Here is a 17666-nt window from a genome sequence, read left to right on the forward strand (position 1 = left end):
TCATGTCTAGGAAAGGATAACTTTATGAAACATGCTGTATGTCAACCCCGCAATCCTCGAAGCAATGTCTGTCACAGGAGCAACAAAAAGCAAATGAAGCAAAGGACACAAAGAACGAGCCCTGACAAAGGCCCGCTGATTACACGCTTTGCATTAGCTCACAAACCACAAGGACTAGCGCCAACTACAGCCAGCTGATCTCCAACTTGCACATATGTTCACTTCATAAGAGGAGCTACGCAGGCAGTTTGTCCTTCTAAACAATACAACAAATCCAAACAACATGGAAATGCAAACAAAACAAACAAGCCTAACATTGTCACACTAAAGGAAATCTGCAAATCTTATTAAATACTTGGGGGGAACAAAATGAAAATATGAGTCTTCTAATAATATCCAAGATGTTTCCTGGAAAGAACTATGCAGCTGGTACAAATATGGGGGAAAACAGAGACAGTATTCAACTGGCAGTTCAACTGGCACACTTCTAATTAATTCCAGCTAGCGTAAAAGGGACGGGAAATTAAAGCTCCTTCGAGGAAACGCTTGGAAATAAAGCTTTTATTTGTGGTCTTTTGCTACTCGAAGAACGAAGAGAAAAGCAGAAATGACATAGATGAGATAACTAATGTGTTAAACTGAGCAAACAAGTCTCTCACTGGTTTCTCCACCAGCAATTCAAAATGGTCAGTGGGCATTGTTAAGCGCAGACTACAGCCAACAGTGTCAGACGACAACATGTATGGGCGGCGATCCACCACAGACACTGAACAGCAGCCCTGACAGCCAACTGTCAGCATGGTGTATCAAAGCCCCAACAGCCCTTTCCCTCTAACTCTCTCGCAACATCTTTTTCCAATCAACAGAGAGGCAGACGGGGAAAGAGAGAGGAAAAACAAAGAAAGGAAGCACACAGACAAACCTAGAGTAAGAGAACTTAGAGAAGAGAGACAGACAGAGAAGACTGGGAGGATGAAGAGGAGAGACAAAGACGGAAAGACAGTGGGCATTCTTCTCGGTTAATTGGAGAGCTCGTTAGGCTGATGGAGAGGAAGAAAGACTTCACTGGAAGAGGGCAGCTCATTAGAATCAGACCGCGTTAGAGCCAAGCCTCGTTAGGGCCAATGTCCTTCATCGACATCCATCTACCAGGGAGCAAGCTCCAGAGCCAACACAGATAGAGCAGCCAATCCCACATACATCTACACAAATTAAACACAGGTGATTGGGTGACGGACAAAACGCAGTTTTGAAAGTGATCGTTGCTAGACTGAATGTAAAAACATGTCAAATCACAGTTGGACTGCAACGAAGTTAAACAACAATTTTGATTTCTAAATGTTCCCAGACTTATGTGCAATTCCCGAACTCTTGCTGAGATCCTTTCAACTGTTTCACACTTACACAGATTTCTAGGAACTGCACGAGGAACCGTGTACCAAAAACTGAGACACTGTTGTTTTTCTGTTATTTCTGCTGGGTTACAAAATATATTTCCAGGTAGAGGGAGGATGTGATGTAACGGAAAGGTTGTGAGTTGGACTGAAAGTGAAGAAAATACTTACTCAAGTAGTTCATAGTTGGATTTCTTGTCCAGGGCGTTTCCTCGCATCTCTTTGAAGAACCTCCTAGAATTGAAACCAGCGGGACACAGAGCGAGAACAAGGTCAGATCCATTCACTGCAGGCACACCCGCGGTAAAGGGACTGCTCGGTAAATTTGTACCAAACACAGTTCAGGAGAGATTTATGGCACAACTTCACCTACTTTAAAGTGTACAAAGGAGGTCGAAACTCCAGCATTTGTAGTATCAAAGAAGGTTTATAAGACCAACACATTTTGGCTTGTGGCCTCTGAAATGATCATTTGAAGGTTTTTATATTAGACGTAGGTGTTGCTTCGAATAATGTACATTCACAAATGCTGCCAAGAGGGACCATTGTTAATCTCTGATGAGAACAAACCTTTGTTTTTTATGTAAAAAGCCATTCAATATAAAGAACTTTAGCGGTTTGTGGTATTACAACACACTGTAGCTTTAAGTTATTCATGGACGACAAAGTCCTGAAAGAGAGCCACTGGTTTGCAGAGTGAGAGCTTCCCACCTGATTTCTAGACAGCCCAGTTTCAGAGCTACATCTTGCTCCACCTGATCCCCGATCTCTGTCATGTAGTCATTCTTCACCTGCGGGACACAACATGGTAAATGGCTTCATCCTCATTCATGCATATACAAAATGGCTAAAAAGCTAGCACGCTGGGTGCCGGCCTGAACATGGCCAGTGTCAGCATCTTGCACAGGGACACTTCAACAGGCAGACAGGAGGTAGAGATTGAACCACCAGCCCTGTGATCAGCTGACAACTCGCTCGACCTCCTGAGCTACAGCCATTCCACAAAAACATGCTTATTAAACAGATTTTTCTCAACAAATTAAAAATGGCAAGCCATCTACCACACACACACACACACAGAAATACACACCCCTTCTGACCTAGATTACCAAAAGGCAAACACACACGGTCTTTAAGCAGTGCCTTATGTCTCGGTACTGGCAAGCTGCTGGAAGAACATAAAATATGCTTGTGTGTCTGGGTGCCTCGGTGTGTTTGCATGTCTGTTTGTGTGTCTACCTGGTGGTAGAAGCAGTTGAGTGTAGGTTTGTCTTCTGTAAATTGCTGCAAAAAGCCCTTTGGAAGATACCGGATCCTTAACTCATACCTACAGAGGACAGCAAGAACGGAAGAGTGAGTGTGTTATACAGCAATAACATTCTCCAACTTAAACAGCAAAAACAAGTCTCCACCTCTCACAGCTTCTACATCTACTGGAGAGAAACGCTGGGATAAAGTGATATGTTTGAGACGCCTTCCATATGGTAAAAACATCAGAGTTTAAGGATGTTACATCAAGTGCAGAGGAAAGGCAAGGAGGAGGAGAGGGGAGAGAAATACACAGAAGGAGGTGAGGACAAAATTGATGCACAGGAGTGCAAATGAGAAGGCTGATTGCAAGGTCTGTGGAGAGACAGACAGAGATGTTGACTTAGTCAGACAAAGCAGGCATCTGTTTCTCTCTCTTTTTACGTCCACAGTGCAAAAGGTCTCCACCTCATAATAGCATTAGCACCAAGACGGCCACAATAAACGTAATATATACCAGTGCATTAGCATCCAAACTGCCAAACCACCACAAACACAAGGCCTCCCATCACCACACAGCAGACGGGTTGCACTATTTTTCATGCATTGTTTGCAATAGATCACTTCTGCTACTTTGGTATACAATAGGGCAGACTGCTGAAGCCCGCTAGCTGAGACAGGGACTATGACCACATTTACAAGGCCAAATAAGTCACGTATAATCTCCAGGAAACTGGTTATAAAGTGTAACGTGACAGCCTTTCTTTATCGTTCTTTCATCAAGGGCCTGCACACACCTGCCACAGAACCTGAATGCTGTGGATTATAATTTGTGACATCTAATAAATAAAGCGCACCCACTTCACTGCCTGGTAACTTCTTGACATTATAACAGTTTTCCACCTCAGGTCACACCAGATTTCACTTCCCATTCTATGAGGAACAAGACACATTTTAGTCTAGGATCTCAACAGAAGCTGTAAAATGTACAGCTTTGTGGACTGCTGTTGTCTGATGCCTCAAGTTTATGCTCGCAACCCTCCTCACACTGCTTCCTGTCCGCCTTAGCCAATCAAATCACTGAAAAACAGCAGCTCTGTGTGAGACATGTGCTTTGTTTGCAGCCTGACGTAGTGAAGCTTCAGCATACTGTGTTTAATGTAATCTCTGATACACACTGCTCAGGGGACGACACACACACTCTTCTTCTCTCACCTCCACTCCTCGTTCGGTCGAGCCTGCTCGTATTTTTCTCTGACGTGGGACACGCCCATATCGGGGTGGAGCCAGTGCACCTGCTCTCTGGATTGGATGTTGCTGAGACGCAGTCCAAAACAAGACGTCCAGCGCACTTTGTGGATGTCCAGAATTTTCTGGATGATTCCCTGGAAACAAAGAGGGGACAATTTTACTGTCTTTAACTTTTTTTCCACCAACTTCCCCTACACAGTTAAATATGTTGCACCGGTGTAATTGGGCTAAACTGCAAAGAATCTTCCACTTCATCTACATTACTGTCCTAGTTGTGCTGGCCCAACACATGTACATCAGTGTGGTGAGCACTAAATAAAACAAAGATGCCCATTAGACAGAAACAGTTTGCCAGTCTGCACAGAAGTCAGGCTGCCACACCTCAGTGTGCCAACTGTGCCAGCGTTTATGTTTGGCCTTTTTTACATCAGGCCAATGAGGGCATGAGTGTATCCATGTGTATGTGCGTGTGTAGGTGACTTGAAGCGATTTAACATGACATTCCCACCCAAACAAGTTGACAGACATCATACACACACGCACCATAATGCTCACAGCACCATGTGTGTTGCCATGTAAAATGCTAGGGGGTCTGACCTAGATACTGAAGGAGAGAGTGAGGAGAGGACAGCAGAGGAGAGGAGGAGAGGACACTTGCAGTGATGTATCCAGCATGACCACTGAACTTTTAGCAGTGTTAAGTAGTTTCTGCATCATGAGAGTGGATCTAAAAGCATACTGCCAAGTAAACCTAGACTGGTGCACTCACGTACACACACACACACAGACTGCGCCCCGAGGGTATTATATATTTTTCGAGCAAAATATTCTCAGTGTGCTGAGTGTCCTTTATCGGAGCAGACAGCTAGGACCTTGAGCTGAGGACAAACAGCAAAAATCCACCTTTGAAACTGCTGCTGGGGGTAAACTGCAGCATATAGTGGACAGTGTCATGAAAGTATTTCCACTGTGAATGTTATATTGTTCAGTTTCAGAAGAAAAAGGCTGCGGATATTCTACATTTTCTGGTTGGCAACATGCATCCTGAACAGGAAAAAATCAATGATGAATAGGTCTGTCTAACAAGTATCAGCTACGTAATTAAAACCTGATCTAGCTTATTCTTCTGAGCCATGGAGCCATACTCACCAGAGCACCAAATGTGTATTCATCCACATCTGAAAATAGTCCCCAGCAAATGCAGTAATTACTCATATTAGCTAAAAATAACAGCGCCCAGCTGTTTTAGGAACTTACTCAGAGCCAGGCCATTAGCATCGTTAGAAAGGCTACAGATGGCAACGTCGCTCTGCCACTTTGGCTCAGACTGAAAAATCTCAATAACTATTGGATGGATTGCCTTGAAATTTTGATCAGACACTCATTGACCCCAGAGAATGAGTCCTAATGACTTTTGTGATCCCCTGACTTTTCCTCTAGCGCCACCATGAGGCTGACTGAGATAATGTTTCAACATCTAATAGATGGACTGCTGTGAAATTTGATGCGGGCATTCATGTTCGCTATACATTCATTTGGTGATGCCTTCTCATGTCTCATCAGATCAAAACATTTTATTTGTCCAATAATTTGGTTTATGACAAACATCCGCAGAAGTAGTGACAATCTCATCAGCTTCATCTGATGAGCATTTATCTCAAACCGCCACTTTGCCTAAGTGCAGCCTCACAGAGCTGTTAGCGTGGCTGCACACACTTTGTCATGTTTAAAAATTAAGCTCTCTACTTGTGACCCATTTTTTTAGGATTTATATCTTCAGGAGGAACAAATGGGCTTGGGGAGACACCGAGAGGGCAGGAAACATGGAAAGCAATGAGAGGCAAACGGATGGTCTTTTCGTGGTATTTTTTGTCGAGACACACACATTCAGTGAGACAAAGTGTGTGTCTCTTCTTACCCTGACATCCGTTGCATCTCCATATCTGATATTGGAGGACCAGCAGCTGTTTTCAGTGTTGGTCTCAAAGTGATGAAAGACTTTCAGAACCCTGTCCACGGAGCCGGCTATGGTTCGGTCAGACCCCCCCGCGCTCAGCCGTGACTTGGCACCTCCCAGGAGGGTATGGTTCAGGTTGGGGTCCAGGTAGGCCGTCGCCATGGTTTTCCCTGCTGACACTGCTGCTGCTAGGTGTCTGTCATATTCTGGGCAGGAGAAAAGGGCAAATCAGACATCGGTGAAATGAGGAAGAATAAAGAGTAGAATCAGAAGAGAGTACAGGACATTTTTTATCTTAATCCCTCCCATGAGAGTTTAGCCTGTGAGCAAATATTCACTGTTGCCCCACATACTTGGGAGAGGTATGAGGTCTATTTTCATCACCAAATTATCTGCTGATTTTTATCTTCATCCACCGATTATTCATTTCATGCTAATGCTAATGCTCAAGGTGACATCTTGACATTGCTTGTTTTGTGCAACAAACAGTCCAAAACACACAAATACCCAGCTTACAATGACATAAAAGAAAAAAAAACAACAACTGGATTTTCAAATTATTTGCCAATGAATTATTGATTGTTTCAGGTCTACATGAAGTTGCTTGTTCTTATATTGAATTCACTATCATATAAGACAAAGGGGAGCAGCAAATGGTCACATTTAGGAAGCCTGAGCAGCAAATGTTTGGCATATTTGCAAAAAGAAATGACTGAAACAAGCCACCCATTTTAATAACAGTTTTCAATTATCAATGAATCCACTGATTGTATCACCTCCAATAAAGGACTGATACTCATGTTTTCTCTTTCTCTCTGCTGTCAACAACAGACTGATGCACTTCAGATGTAGTGGACTTGACTCCTGCTCTCGTCTTACTTGGAACAAACCTTGTACAGTGAATGTTTCTTATATGACGCTCTTCGGCAAGATGAAAAACACTGAACAATGAGACACCAGAGAGAGAAATAGGTGCAGTCAGGGTCAAGGCTCGCTATGTAAGCACCTGTGTCTATAACACAAAGAAGACAATGCACCTCAGGCTGACGTTCTTCCTGAATAAGAAGTCACGACATTGACACACTTCCTGGAATTTCATGGCAACTTCATCTGGGAATGCCCGACAAGAAGTGCGTCCTCTCGCTCTGCGTACGAGTGTGAAAGACGTGTGTTTTGTTTATGTGTGTGTGTGTGTGTGTGTGTGCCTGTGTGTGCTGTTGTAATCATGACTCTCTGTAGAAACAGATACTGAGATCTCTTTCACTCTCTCTTTTTCTGCTTCCCTTTCGACCCGTGCTTCTCCTCTCTCCTCCATTAAAAGGAAAATTGATATGTTCTAGCAGGTAATTACACCTGAGAGAGACAGACGGGGAGAGCGGATACACAAAGAGACACACACACACACACACACACACACACACGCAACTCAGAGGAAGGACTGTAAAGCTGTTGAGGGATATATCACAGTAAGATTAAAAAAGTGCCCTTATATTACTCTGCCAATTTCAAATGGTAATGACTTTTATATCAACAAATCACACCGATGGCTTTCAGCACTTTAACCTACTTCTTTATCTATCCATCTTGCATGCACACACACACACACACAAACATACACACACACAACTTCTGCAGAGCAGCAGCTTTGGCTTTATACCAAGTCAGTTCCCATGGAGTCAGATGTCACACTGCGCAGGGGCTTCATGCTACTTGTGTTTGCGTTTCTGTGTGTGCGCGAAGATTTCATTCATACCTCTGTCCCAACACATGGGGAAGGGGCTACAGCCGCTCATTGCCATGGAAACACATGTCTGTCCCTCTCTGTGTCTGCCTGCACCGACGACAGATAGACAGCTGGCGGTCTCGCAACCACGCATCACACACACTGAACGCCTCGTGTGCAGAAGTTAGATAAATAAAACACACGCACACCAAGGTCCTGACACAATTGCAAGAATGCTAAAACATACGCATACACACAGACACACACATGCACACACAGTCTGTCTCCCAGGCAGAAATCTTTGTCTCCAGCTTTTGTCAACAGCTTCGTTAGCCAAGAGTTACTTCCAGAGGGGTAACAGCGGTAATCCTCAAAAAGGCCAATTTTCTGCTCTGTTGACGCTTGAGTGTAAAGATGCTACAGAAAACACATCAACAGGAAAGCATAAAAAAATCCCATCCTTCTGAGACTTTCTTCTTTGTCAACTCTTCCTGTTAACCAAAGTTGCACGAGTCAAGAAGAGATCCAGAGAGAAGTAAAGTTAGTTTCATCCACAAACTTCTTTTTCTCTCCACCTCCAAATTACTCCTCAGCGGCCCCTCTCTGATGACAACACACTGTTTGTTTTCTGCCCAATTTCTGCCCCATGCCTGCACTCCATAGTTACACAGTTGCTGTGGAAGAGTCAAGCGACCATCGCTCAGGAGAGGATTCGGCTTATTTCACTCAGTGGAGTCCCTCTGACGGTGAGAAGAGCGTTCCTCCTGCAAAGGTTCACAGCCAAATCCAGCTTCGACAGTGTTGACCCAGCGGAGACTCAGTCAAGTTAGCGGTCACAGAGCAGGAGAGACAATTACTGTGCTCAGTGATATACAAACAGAAAGTTATCTTCTTCTCTTGGAAAAAGAAAGCGAGAGAAGAGTGAGCCAGAAAAACATAGGAAGCAGAGACAGCGGGGCAGAGAGGGAGAGAGAGAGAAATGCGCCGATTGTTTCAGGATGAATGAGAGGAAAACGAGGACATAGCAGCACAACTGAAAGAAAGTTGAGTGGGGAATGAGAGAGATCAAGAGAGAGGGGGCTGCTGGAGAACCGGGAGGAGCTAGAAACTATTAATATGCTAATCTCGCTAGTCTATGGTGCTCAATGAAAAAAAAAAATCCCTCCCACTTCTGTTTATTAAACTGACCTCAGAGCAGCCCTCATGTTGTACCATTATTGCTACAACTGCAAATGCAAAGCAAAGGAAGAGAAGATATCTACACGTCTACAGTATGTCAGCCACTGAACGTACAAGCAAAAACAAGACAAAGACATATGAAGGAAACAGGTCAGAAGCTGTGATCACTGTTGCTTATCAGAAAGCCCAAAAACACTTTAGATCTTCATCATCCTCCTTTGTACACTCCTCCCAAAGCACATTCGAGGCTGAAAATCTCCACAGTGTCCACTACTTCATCATTCAGCTCTAAGGTGAACCGCCAGCATCCCCTGGGCTCTACTCTTTCAACTCAGCCAACCCGGATAAGGAAATTACCAGAACACGCACATCTTCCTTTCTAACAAAATGCTGTGAACAAAGAATAAATACATCAAACGAAAAATGAGAATAAAAGAGCGTTTTCGCCAACACAGACGTTGCCCTGGCCGTACCCAGCGTGCAAGCTAACAGCAACGTGCCAACCCATCCACCTCCAGACTACAAGGTCTCAATCAATCACACTTCACACTGCACATTCAAAGTCATTCAGCCTGTATCTTAGGGGTCATACACTCTCTATCTCTCAAAGTGCTCGAGGTGCTGCCCCAAAGGCTCATCTCCAAGGCAGCCTGCCTACAATATCCTGCGAACGAGTGGCACCCATCTCTGTGAGTGTTACAGCCGGCCAGATGCCAGCCTCCATTAATCAAATGGACGTTTATATGGCCGAACACGTCCTCCACTGGAGAACTGAACAGACGAGTTACTGAACACACACACTAACACAAATGCTCACAGAGAAGTCAGAAACTTGAAATCCTGATGGTACCTTGTGTGTGTGTCGGTGTGTGTGTACATGTGGCTTTCCTATAATGTGCGCTCTAATTCAGGCACTGGCCATTGTTATGAAAATCTGGTGGGAGGAGGGGGTTTTAGTTGGGTGTTCGTGTGTATATGTGTGTGTGTGTGTGTGTGTGTGTGTGTGTGTGTGTCTCTGCGCTATTGAAAGCCTTTTGTGAGAGGGCCGGATGTTGCCATGAATGGGAAGCGCTCTTTTGGGACTGTGCCAAAGTCTCTCTCTCTCTCTCCGTCTTTCTCTATCTCGCTTTGTGTTTATGAACACATAATTATTTCAGCAGGGGAGGAAATCACAACGCCCACCATCTACTGAACGCAAATAGAAATTCAAAGATTCAGGTGAAGCACAGAACTGTAATATGTTTAATCAGTGAACAATTAATGTGCTCACATTAGTGCCTTGAAGAAAAAATTCAAAGGCTATTTGAGTGACAAACGGATTTTAGATGGAAACAGCTTTTTCCTGCTGGTAATCTGCATCATTTCTTCACATTACTACATCACTCTTATGCTCTTTTTTTGTTTTTTTTACACCTTTACCACCATCATTCACAGTCACAGCACCTTTTACGACTGACAAAATCAACTTTACAGCTCCATCCATTAGTCCGTAATACAGTAATGAAGTTGTAATTAGGTCCATTGTTCTTTACACTTTACAGTGTCAAACATATTCTAAAATTAACAAGCGCCACATAAAACTTGATGGTGCAGTGAAAAGTACCTAAGCAAACAATATGAAGACTGTGGAGGTACTGCACTGATCAAGACCCCCACACCTGAAGGTTACCGACTAAGGCACGAAGGAACCGAAACCTAAACTTACAAGAAAACAGTCTTTTAATTAAGCCAACAAACCCACAAAAAACCCCCCTGAAATTACCCTTAAAACATCCTGTCCAACTCTACATCTGTATTGACAATTCCATTGTTATTACCTTGCTTCCTCACAGCTGGCAACAATTGATGTGCAACACACTGGCAGTGGACAGTATGCTGGCGAATGGAAGACAATGTCTGAAGAATTCATAGTTTCAGGAGCGAGGCCTTTTTCAGGGCATGATGCCACGACACATAAACATTCAAAGGAAACAAATACACCCTCAGGGTTGGGAGTCAAACTTGGACTGTCTTCAAGGAACATATTTTTTTCTTAATCTGCAGTGTGAAGATTACAATTAGTCACACACTCCAACTGGAGCAGTGCTCACTTTGTTCCTCACCCCTGTCTGCACTAATAAAACCAACACCCTCACACACACACACAAACAGTCCCACGCTGTCTGTTTTCTCCCTTGTTGTCTCACACACTCACAAACATGTCTCAAATAAAATTGTGCAATTAGCGTCTCTTCTCATTAGAACCAATACTGATTATTAGCACCTTGAGCTTCTGAGTAAAACAGCTTGCTTCTCACATGCATGCACAAACTATAAAACAACACATACACCTATTGTCATCACTCATATGCAATGTGTGGGACAGCAAACTGAGGTAGACTCAGTTGTGATGCAGTTGGCTTGTCATCACATGATGACAGCTAAGCCAACTGAATGGTCATGAATGGAGTTTCACATTCATACTCCTCCTCTACTCCCTGTTAGGGACCCCTTGTGGTGACCTGACCACACTTGAGCTGCTGCAAACTGTGTATGAGTGAGTGAAGCAGCTGAAAGATCACCAGCGCTGTACGGGGTCGGCCACTCACCTGTGTAGTAGGCAATCCTGGAAATATCTGCAAGACAAACAGAGGAATAACAGAGTTAATCATGAGCCAATGAATAAAGAAATCATCAGGTCAGAATAAAACTGAAATGTATTGAGTCCCACAGCAGGTGTTCACAGTTGTGTTAATGAATGTCAATTGCAAAGAGAATGCCTGTGAGTGCTGCACAACATTTGTCAAATTTAACAGCTTCAGTCAATATCCTGTTGACTCTTCAACAGGATACTGATTGATTTTTTTTTTAGAATCAATATCCCATTGTTACATGATTTACCCCCACCATTGGCCGGAGGGTCACTGTTTAAAAGAGCGAACTGGGATATGCTGAGGAACAGGGTTGCTGTTCAAGGCTTCCTGCTCACCGGCTGTGAGGTGAGGATGTTCTTCTTCTCTATCTTCTTGCCTTTGTTCGCAACACAACGTGGTTGCAGAGTTTACAGGTTTCTGAACACAACTGTGCAAAACCTTTGGGTTTTAAGGCTGGCTAAAAGCGGCAGTCCTTCTCTGTTATTGAGTGGCTAGGTACGCTGAACTGCATCGATACTGCAGCTCCCAAACCCTCACAGGAAGCCCGGGAGAAGCATTTCGAAAACTTGACACCCAGTTAGAGCAGTGATAGGGCTGTGTGCAGCAGGAGGTCAAGAGGATAAGTGCCTAAGTGCTTTAGACACCCTGATGTGCACACATACACACACATGCAGGGTGAAATGACAGCAGGGGTTGTCAACAAAAATGATGTAATGGTAAGAAGAAAGCCCACAACCCAAAAGGAAATACCAACAAGGTGACTCATGGTGTGTCTATCGACAAACCCTTTGTAATATGAAACCAGGACCCTACAGTCAGTTGGGGATGATAGAACACATATTGGGTATGTAGTATATAGTATATAGCCATCATGTCAAATGGCACCATAAGATAATAAAGGTCAACAATTTCATAATAGTCTAATTCTTATTATCCCTGATAGGAAAACTCTTTCCTCTGTTCTTGTATTCTGACTTCAGTGCAGGTCAAGTCAAGTCAGCACGCTGCTATACTAAATATTCAGGCTTTTGTAAGACTTGTTTGCATATCCTCTCCAGGTTTAAGTTGAACACAACCATTATAATAAATCAGTACAGCACACCCTGCTGTTCCCGTCTTAATGTGTCTATAATGACATTTACAGCAGATAGATCTGAACCCTACACACACCATCTGTCCCATGGATGCTCACTCTCCATTATTTGTTTTTCCCTGTCTCTCTTGTAAGAGTTCAATGTAAGTTAAGTGCTATGTAGCCCGGCATCAGCAGCCAAACTGGCATTGCTACAGTCTAGACTAAAAACCATTGGAGACTGTGGCCTTATCTTGTCTGACAAACAAGATTAGACAGCGCCTGGAGAGCAGGAAGAAACATATTGCTGTCTTTGCTATTGCTGCAAATAATTCGTTAAAACACGTGATTTTTTTTGTGTGATTCATGGCATACAACTCACTGATTGGAGTCATTAGCAACACTGTGTTGAAAAGTGTTAACTATGGCTCGCTATGTAATCTTTGTCTCCACAGAATATCCTGCAGGAGTGCTAGCATGGTGCTAATTATATACCAGTCTGTTTAACAGCCTCCACTGCACATATATCAAAGAGGGCCATGGGTCTTACACACACACACACACACACACACACACACACACACACACACGCACGCACGCACGCACGTAGACTGGCAGGCGGCCCAAAACACCTGCTCCTCAAGCTGTTCTCAAGAATCACACACACAGGAGGAGAGGAGCGAGGACCCAGATATACTGCTGTCTATCCTACAATTTATTTAGCATATGTTGTCGAATTGTTAACTGCTCTTACATCCACACTCGTGTTGTTCAAGGTGAGTATGCTGCAGAAAGTCCTCTCAGTTACTCCAACTGTTTTCCTACTGTGGCGTATACAAGCTATTGTGGAGTGTTGACAGCAAAATAAATAGAGGAGTTCTGGCAGCACAAAATCTCTTAAGCCAAAACACACACAGTTGCCCTCAGAATTACAGCTGAAAAGGAAAGAGAAAAAAAAAATGCTAAAATTTGGATTAATGTCACCACAATCTTAATTTTGTCTGCTAATTCACAGACACGCTGCGTCTCTCTTTCATACCCGTGTCATGAGCCAGCCTTAGTCCAGGTAAGTATTTGGGTACTCTGACTCAGCTGTTATTACTGTACACACTCAAAGTCCACAAACACAAACAGAAATCACACACATCTTTACAGATATATCAACACACACACAGACACACACAGTGTGGATAGTCTCCATGTCTACAAACTGTGTATAATTGCACGTTAACCAAAGGGTTTTGGTAACGATAATTAGACAGAGCAATCCAGAGAGAGTCTGCTATGTAATGATGTCGAAACTACTGGTCTCAGATCAGTAGTTAAATAAAATTCACAGTCTGAGGGAGGTCAGAGAGCAAGACAGCTTTCTTTACTGCTGTTACTGAAATTAAAAGACAAAACCCTCTTAAGGTGAGACTAAAAATGAAGTGAAGTGTGCTGGAGGGAGGCGATCGACAAAATTATGACCGTTTTTGTCCCTGAATATTCCACTGGACTCTATGATGATATTACTACACTTGCATCCAACATCTTAAAGTGTGAACCAAAGAATATACGTTTATTAATGCGTGCGAATCAAAAGAAGTTAAATAGCAAACTCTCATTATCAAAATGATGTGAACGTCCCCAGAGAAAAATACTGTTACAGAAGCAGCTGATTGCGACTGACAACAGCTGACGTGTAGGTAGATGGAAGTCAGAGTCAGAGAAATTTAACAAAACTGTGCACAGCTCAAAGCAACAGTGACAGCTCAGACTGGCCGGGGAGGAACAGAGGCAGATGCTCCCTCTCCCACAAAAAAAATGAAACACTTCTCCTGCAAGAATCAGCTGAATTAACCTGATGAGAGCAGTCAGCTGTTCTGCCTCGTTGCACGGTGTCTAATGGTTAAACTTCAAGCTGGGAGGCACACGCTTGAGTGTGTGTGTGTGTCTGTGTGTGTGTGCATGTGTGACCCTCTGGACAATGGGGTGTTACTGGAGCGTGCAGGCTTACGGTGCAACAACATAACCCCTGAGGCACCAATCACACCTGCCAGTCACACTAACATAATGCACAGAATCACAAACCCACACCTTGCAGTGTTTTTGCCTTTGAAAATGTATTCAGCACGGAAAGGTTTGACTTTGGAGGTGACACATGATGCGCGTTACATATGGTAGCAGAAATTATTTTACAAAAACAGACAAATCAGTGTTTTTCATGACTCAATTTAGAGTGAAAAACATGTAAAACAGTGCCATGGTGAGCTGCACAGGTAATGTGCATCTTCTCATTATTCACATTCAGATAAACATCGAGCAATTATTCAAAACCTGTCACGCTACCGCAAAATAAAATACACTCTACACACACACACACACACACACACACACACACACCAACACGCAGATGATGCCCACTCCAGATAAGTCGTACACTCATGCAACATAATAAGGTCACGTAAACGCCTGACTGCTCATATACATTTATCTGCAAAAGCACACACACTGTCACACACACATTCACTCGGGTGTGGGCAGTTCAGGTGCAGTGGTAAAGCTAACTGGCTTACTGGAGCGGCACGCATGTTAATGTATCACACTCAGACCAGACATGGGATGTATAATTCATCACAGCAGATTAAGGCAGAAGGAAGTGGTGAAATAGCGTAAACTCTGTTTTCTAAATGAATCAACACATCCTACATTAGTGACCATTTAAATTGCAGCCCCTGTTGTGGGTTTAAGCATGTACATACATACCTGCTTTGCCAGTGAAAACATGTTTTTTGAGTAAGAAGAAAATCAAATGTAACATTAAATATTTAATTCTTCTTTGACTTTTTATGATGGCAAACACTTGGGAACTGATTTACAGGCTAAAAATGAGCAGTCAGTTCTGATTGGTCAATGAACCTTGCTGGTTCAGCTCTGTGCTCTGGTAGATTAGAGGAGTACTTGCCCGTGTTTATCGATGTATAATTAACTATGGTGGAATGGATAACAGCACCATACTGATTCTTCACATGGGCACATCCTTGAATTGCTTGCTTGAATTTCAAGGCAGGTAAAGGTGCAGCGTCTTGTGTCCCCGTGTGTATGTGTGTGTGCACTTCATGCTTCATGTTAAGCAAATTTCTATCAATTATGAACCAAGATCGAAATATTAAAACATGCTGAAATATAGATGATATAACCCAGAAACAAAATGCTGCAGGGGGACTTCATGCCTACATTTACAACATACACACACACACATACACACACACACACACACACACACACACACACATTCAAATGTACACAAGCGCACAAAAATACACACTCACTCCTACACACAAAACCATGTGGGCAACGCTCTACATAAGGATGCACACTTGAATTCAAACACAACCCACTAATTTGACACACATATCATCTCACACATACTGCCTCCCTCCCACACGCACACACAGAAATGCACACAAACACACACAATCGCACACACTCCCAGGCAGTACTAACCCCCCTCCGCTGCACATGGACACTTCAAGTTGAAGCCTCCTACATTCAGGCAACCAAACACTTGCATGTCTGTTTTTCACATACACAATCTTTTAACATAATGGCGGCAGATGGTGAACAACACTGAACAGAACAGAAAAACCATGAAATTTCAAGTTGTGCTGTGAGTAGCTAATTTTCAATGTCGATTATCACATCTCCAAGAGCCCACATTAACACCTTCAGTCAAATACGATGATGATATAATAATGATATAAGGATAATGACATAAAGACATAAAGAGATGCAATAGAATTAGCACATTTTGGGCATCTTATTAATTATCAAAATGAGATTTAGCTGCACAGCTCTAGTTTCAACCCACTGGAGTTGTGTTTTAGTGCATTCACTTGTGTGTATTTTACAGTTTTGCCACTCTCTTCCTCCTCCTTCTCCTGCTCAGGCATCATCGCTCTTACAACTTCTGCACAGCTGCATTCATCAACAATCCATTTTCCACCTTCTCTTGATCACCACCTTTATAACTACCACAAAAGTGCAATTACTATCAATACTTTCAATCCAAAAATTACAAACTACACTCGAACTAAACCTTTCTACAGCCTGCTCACAAACAATTCTTTTGAGTTTGGACGCCACAGAAGAAAAACACAAATACAGCTAATGCTCAATTAAACATTTTCAAAGACACGCAGTGAACACAAATTTACACATGCAAAGAAATACACGCACACATAACACGGCTTCACATGCATGCAACCACCCACTCTCCCTCTCCCGCTCACACACACACACACACACACACACACACACAGACATACACACACTAATATATACAAATTCTTACCATGGTATAGTCCTTCCATTTAAAGTCCCAAAGAGAAGACAAGAGTAGAGAAGAGAGGCAAAGAGAGTGTAATCTCCGCCCTGACAGGCAGCTTAATTGGGAAAAGCCAAAATCCTGTGGTCTTTGGGCTGGCACTGAGATGCGCTAGCCAGCTAACTCAGTAATGATGGCTAATGTCAGCTTAAGCTTACAGCCCAGCCTCCTCGTCCTCCTCCCTCTACTACTACAACTACTGCTACTACACTGACACACAGATGCACAGCAGCACGAGTGGGAGTAGAGTAGGGGAGGGAAGGAGGGAGAGGAGAGGAGGCAGCCTATGCCTGTTAAAGGGGGGGAGGGAGATGGAGGAGAGAAAAGGAGGAAGGAATGGGGGAGGAGGGGGAGGGGTGTCTTTGTGTCCCAGGAGAGTGTTGGAGGGGGAGAGAGGGAGCCAGATGCACAGGAGATAAGCGAGGAGGGAAAGACAAGAGAAGAGATGGAGAGAGATGATAAAAAAACTTCAAGAGGCAAAAAACAGGGATGAAGAGACAACAGGGGGAAAATATGGAAAAAAAAGGAGAAAAGGTGAGGAGGAAATACTAAAGGGGCAAAAGGCAAAGCTGAGAATGACATAACAAGGGAGGGAGAGGAGTGTGAGTTATTCAAACACTGTGTGTGCGAGCTGTGTTGCCTTTGGCTATTCTGCCTCTCGGACACAAACGCACCCCTGCGGAGCTGCTCAATTAGTCATAATCCAACGTTCCCGGCTCAACTTTGTCCTACAGAAGTCATCAATCTTCAAAACAACAAAAAAAGTGACAGAAAAATGGGAGGCATGGGGAACAACAGTCAACTGTTCCGCTGACTTTGTCTTTGTAAGTGGTGCCCATT

General features: G+C 43.4%; 1 protein-coding gene across 7 annotated transcripts in view; it reads right to left on the minus strand.

Annotated features, from left to right (window-relative positions):
• Positions 1-17666, minus strand: part of ptk2aa (protein tyrosine kinase 2aa) — a 57032-nt gene that overhangs the window by 31293 nt on the left and 8073 nt on the right. For 4 of the 7 annotated variants that reach the window (XM_076753844.1, XM_076753841.1, XM_076753843.1 and 1 more), the window contains exons 1-6: positions 7604-8419; positions 5812-6056; positions 3858-4027; positions 2634-2721; positions 2106-2185; positions 1566-1628 (exon numbers count right to left, since the gene is read on the minus strand). In XM_076753844.1, coding sequence (XP_076609959.1) covers positions 1566-1628; positions 2106-2185; positions 2634-2721; positions 3858-4027; positions 5812-6056; positions 7604-7727 — 770 coding nt within the window. In that variant the 5' untranslated portion in view covers positions 7728-8419. Of the gene's footprint in view, positions 1-1565; positions 1629-2105; positions 2186-2633; positions 2722-3857; positions 4028-5811; positions 6057-7603; positions 8420-11340; positions 11368-16793; positions 17002-17666 lie in introns of those variants that run through there. The other 3 variants (XM_076753845.1, XM_076753846.1, XM_076753847.1) reach the window with 3 other exon arrangements.

The sequence above is a fragment of the Chaetodon auriga genome, chromosome 17 (assembly GCF_051107435.1).
Source record: "Chaetodon auriga isolate fChaAug3 chromosome 17, fChaAug3.hap1, whole genome shotgun sequence".
In the NCBI taxonomy this organism is placed as follows: domain Eukaryota; kingdom Metazoa; phylum Chordata; class Actinopteri; order Chaetodontiformes; family Chaetodontidae; genus Chaetodon; species Chaetodon auriga.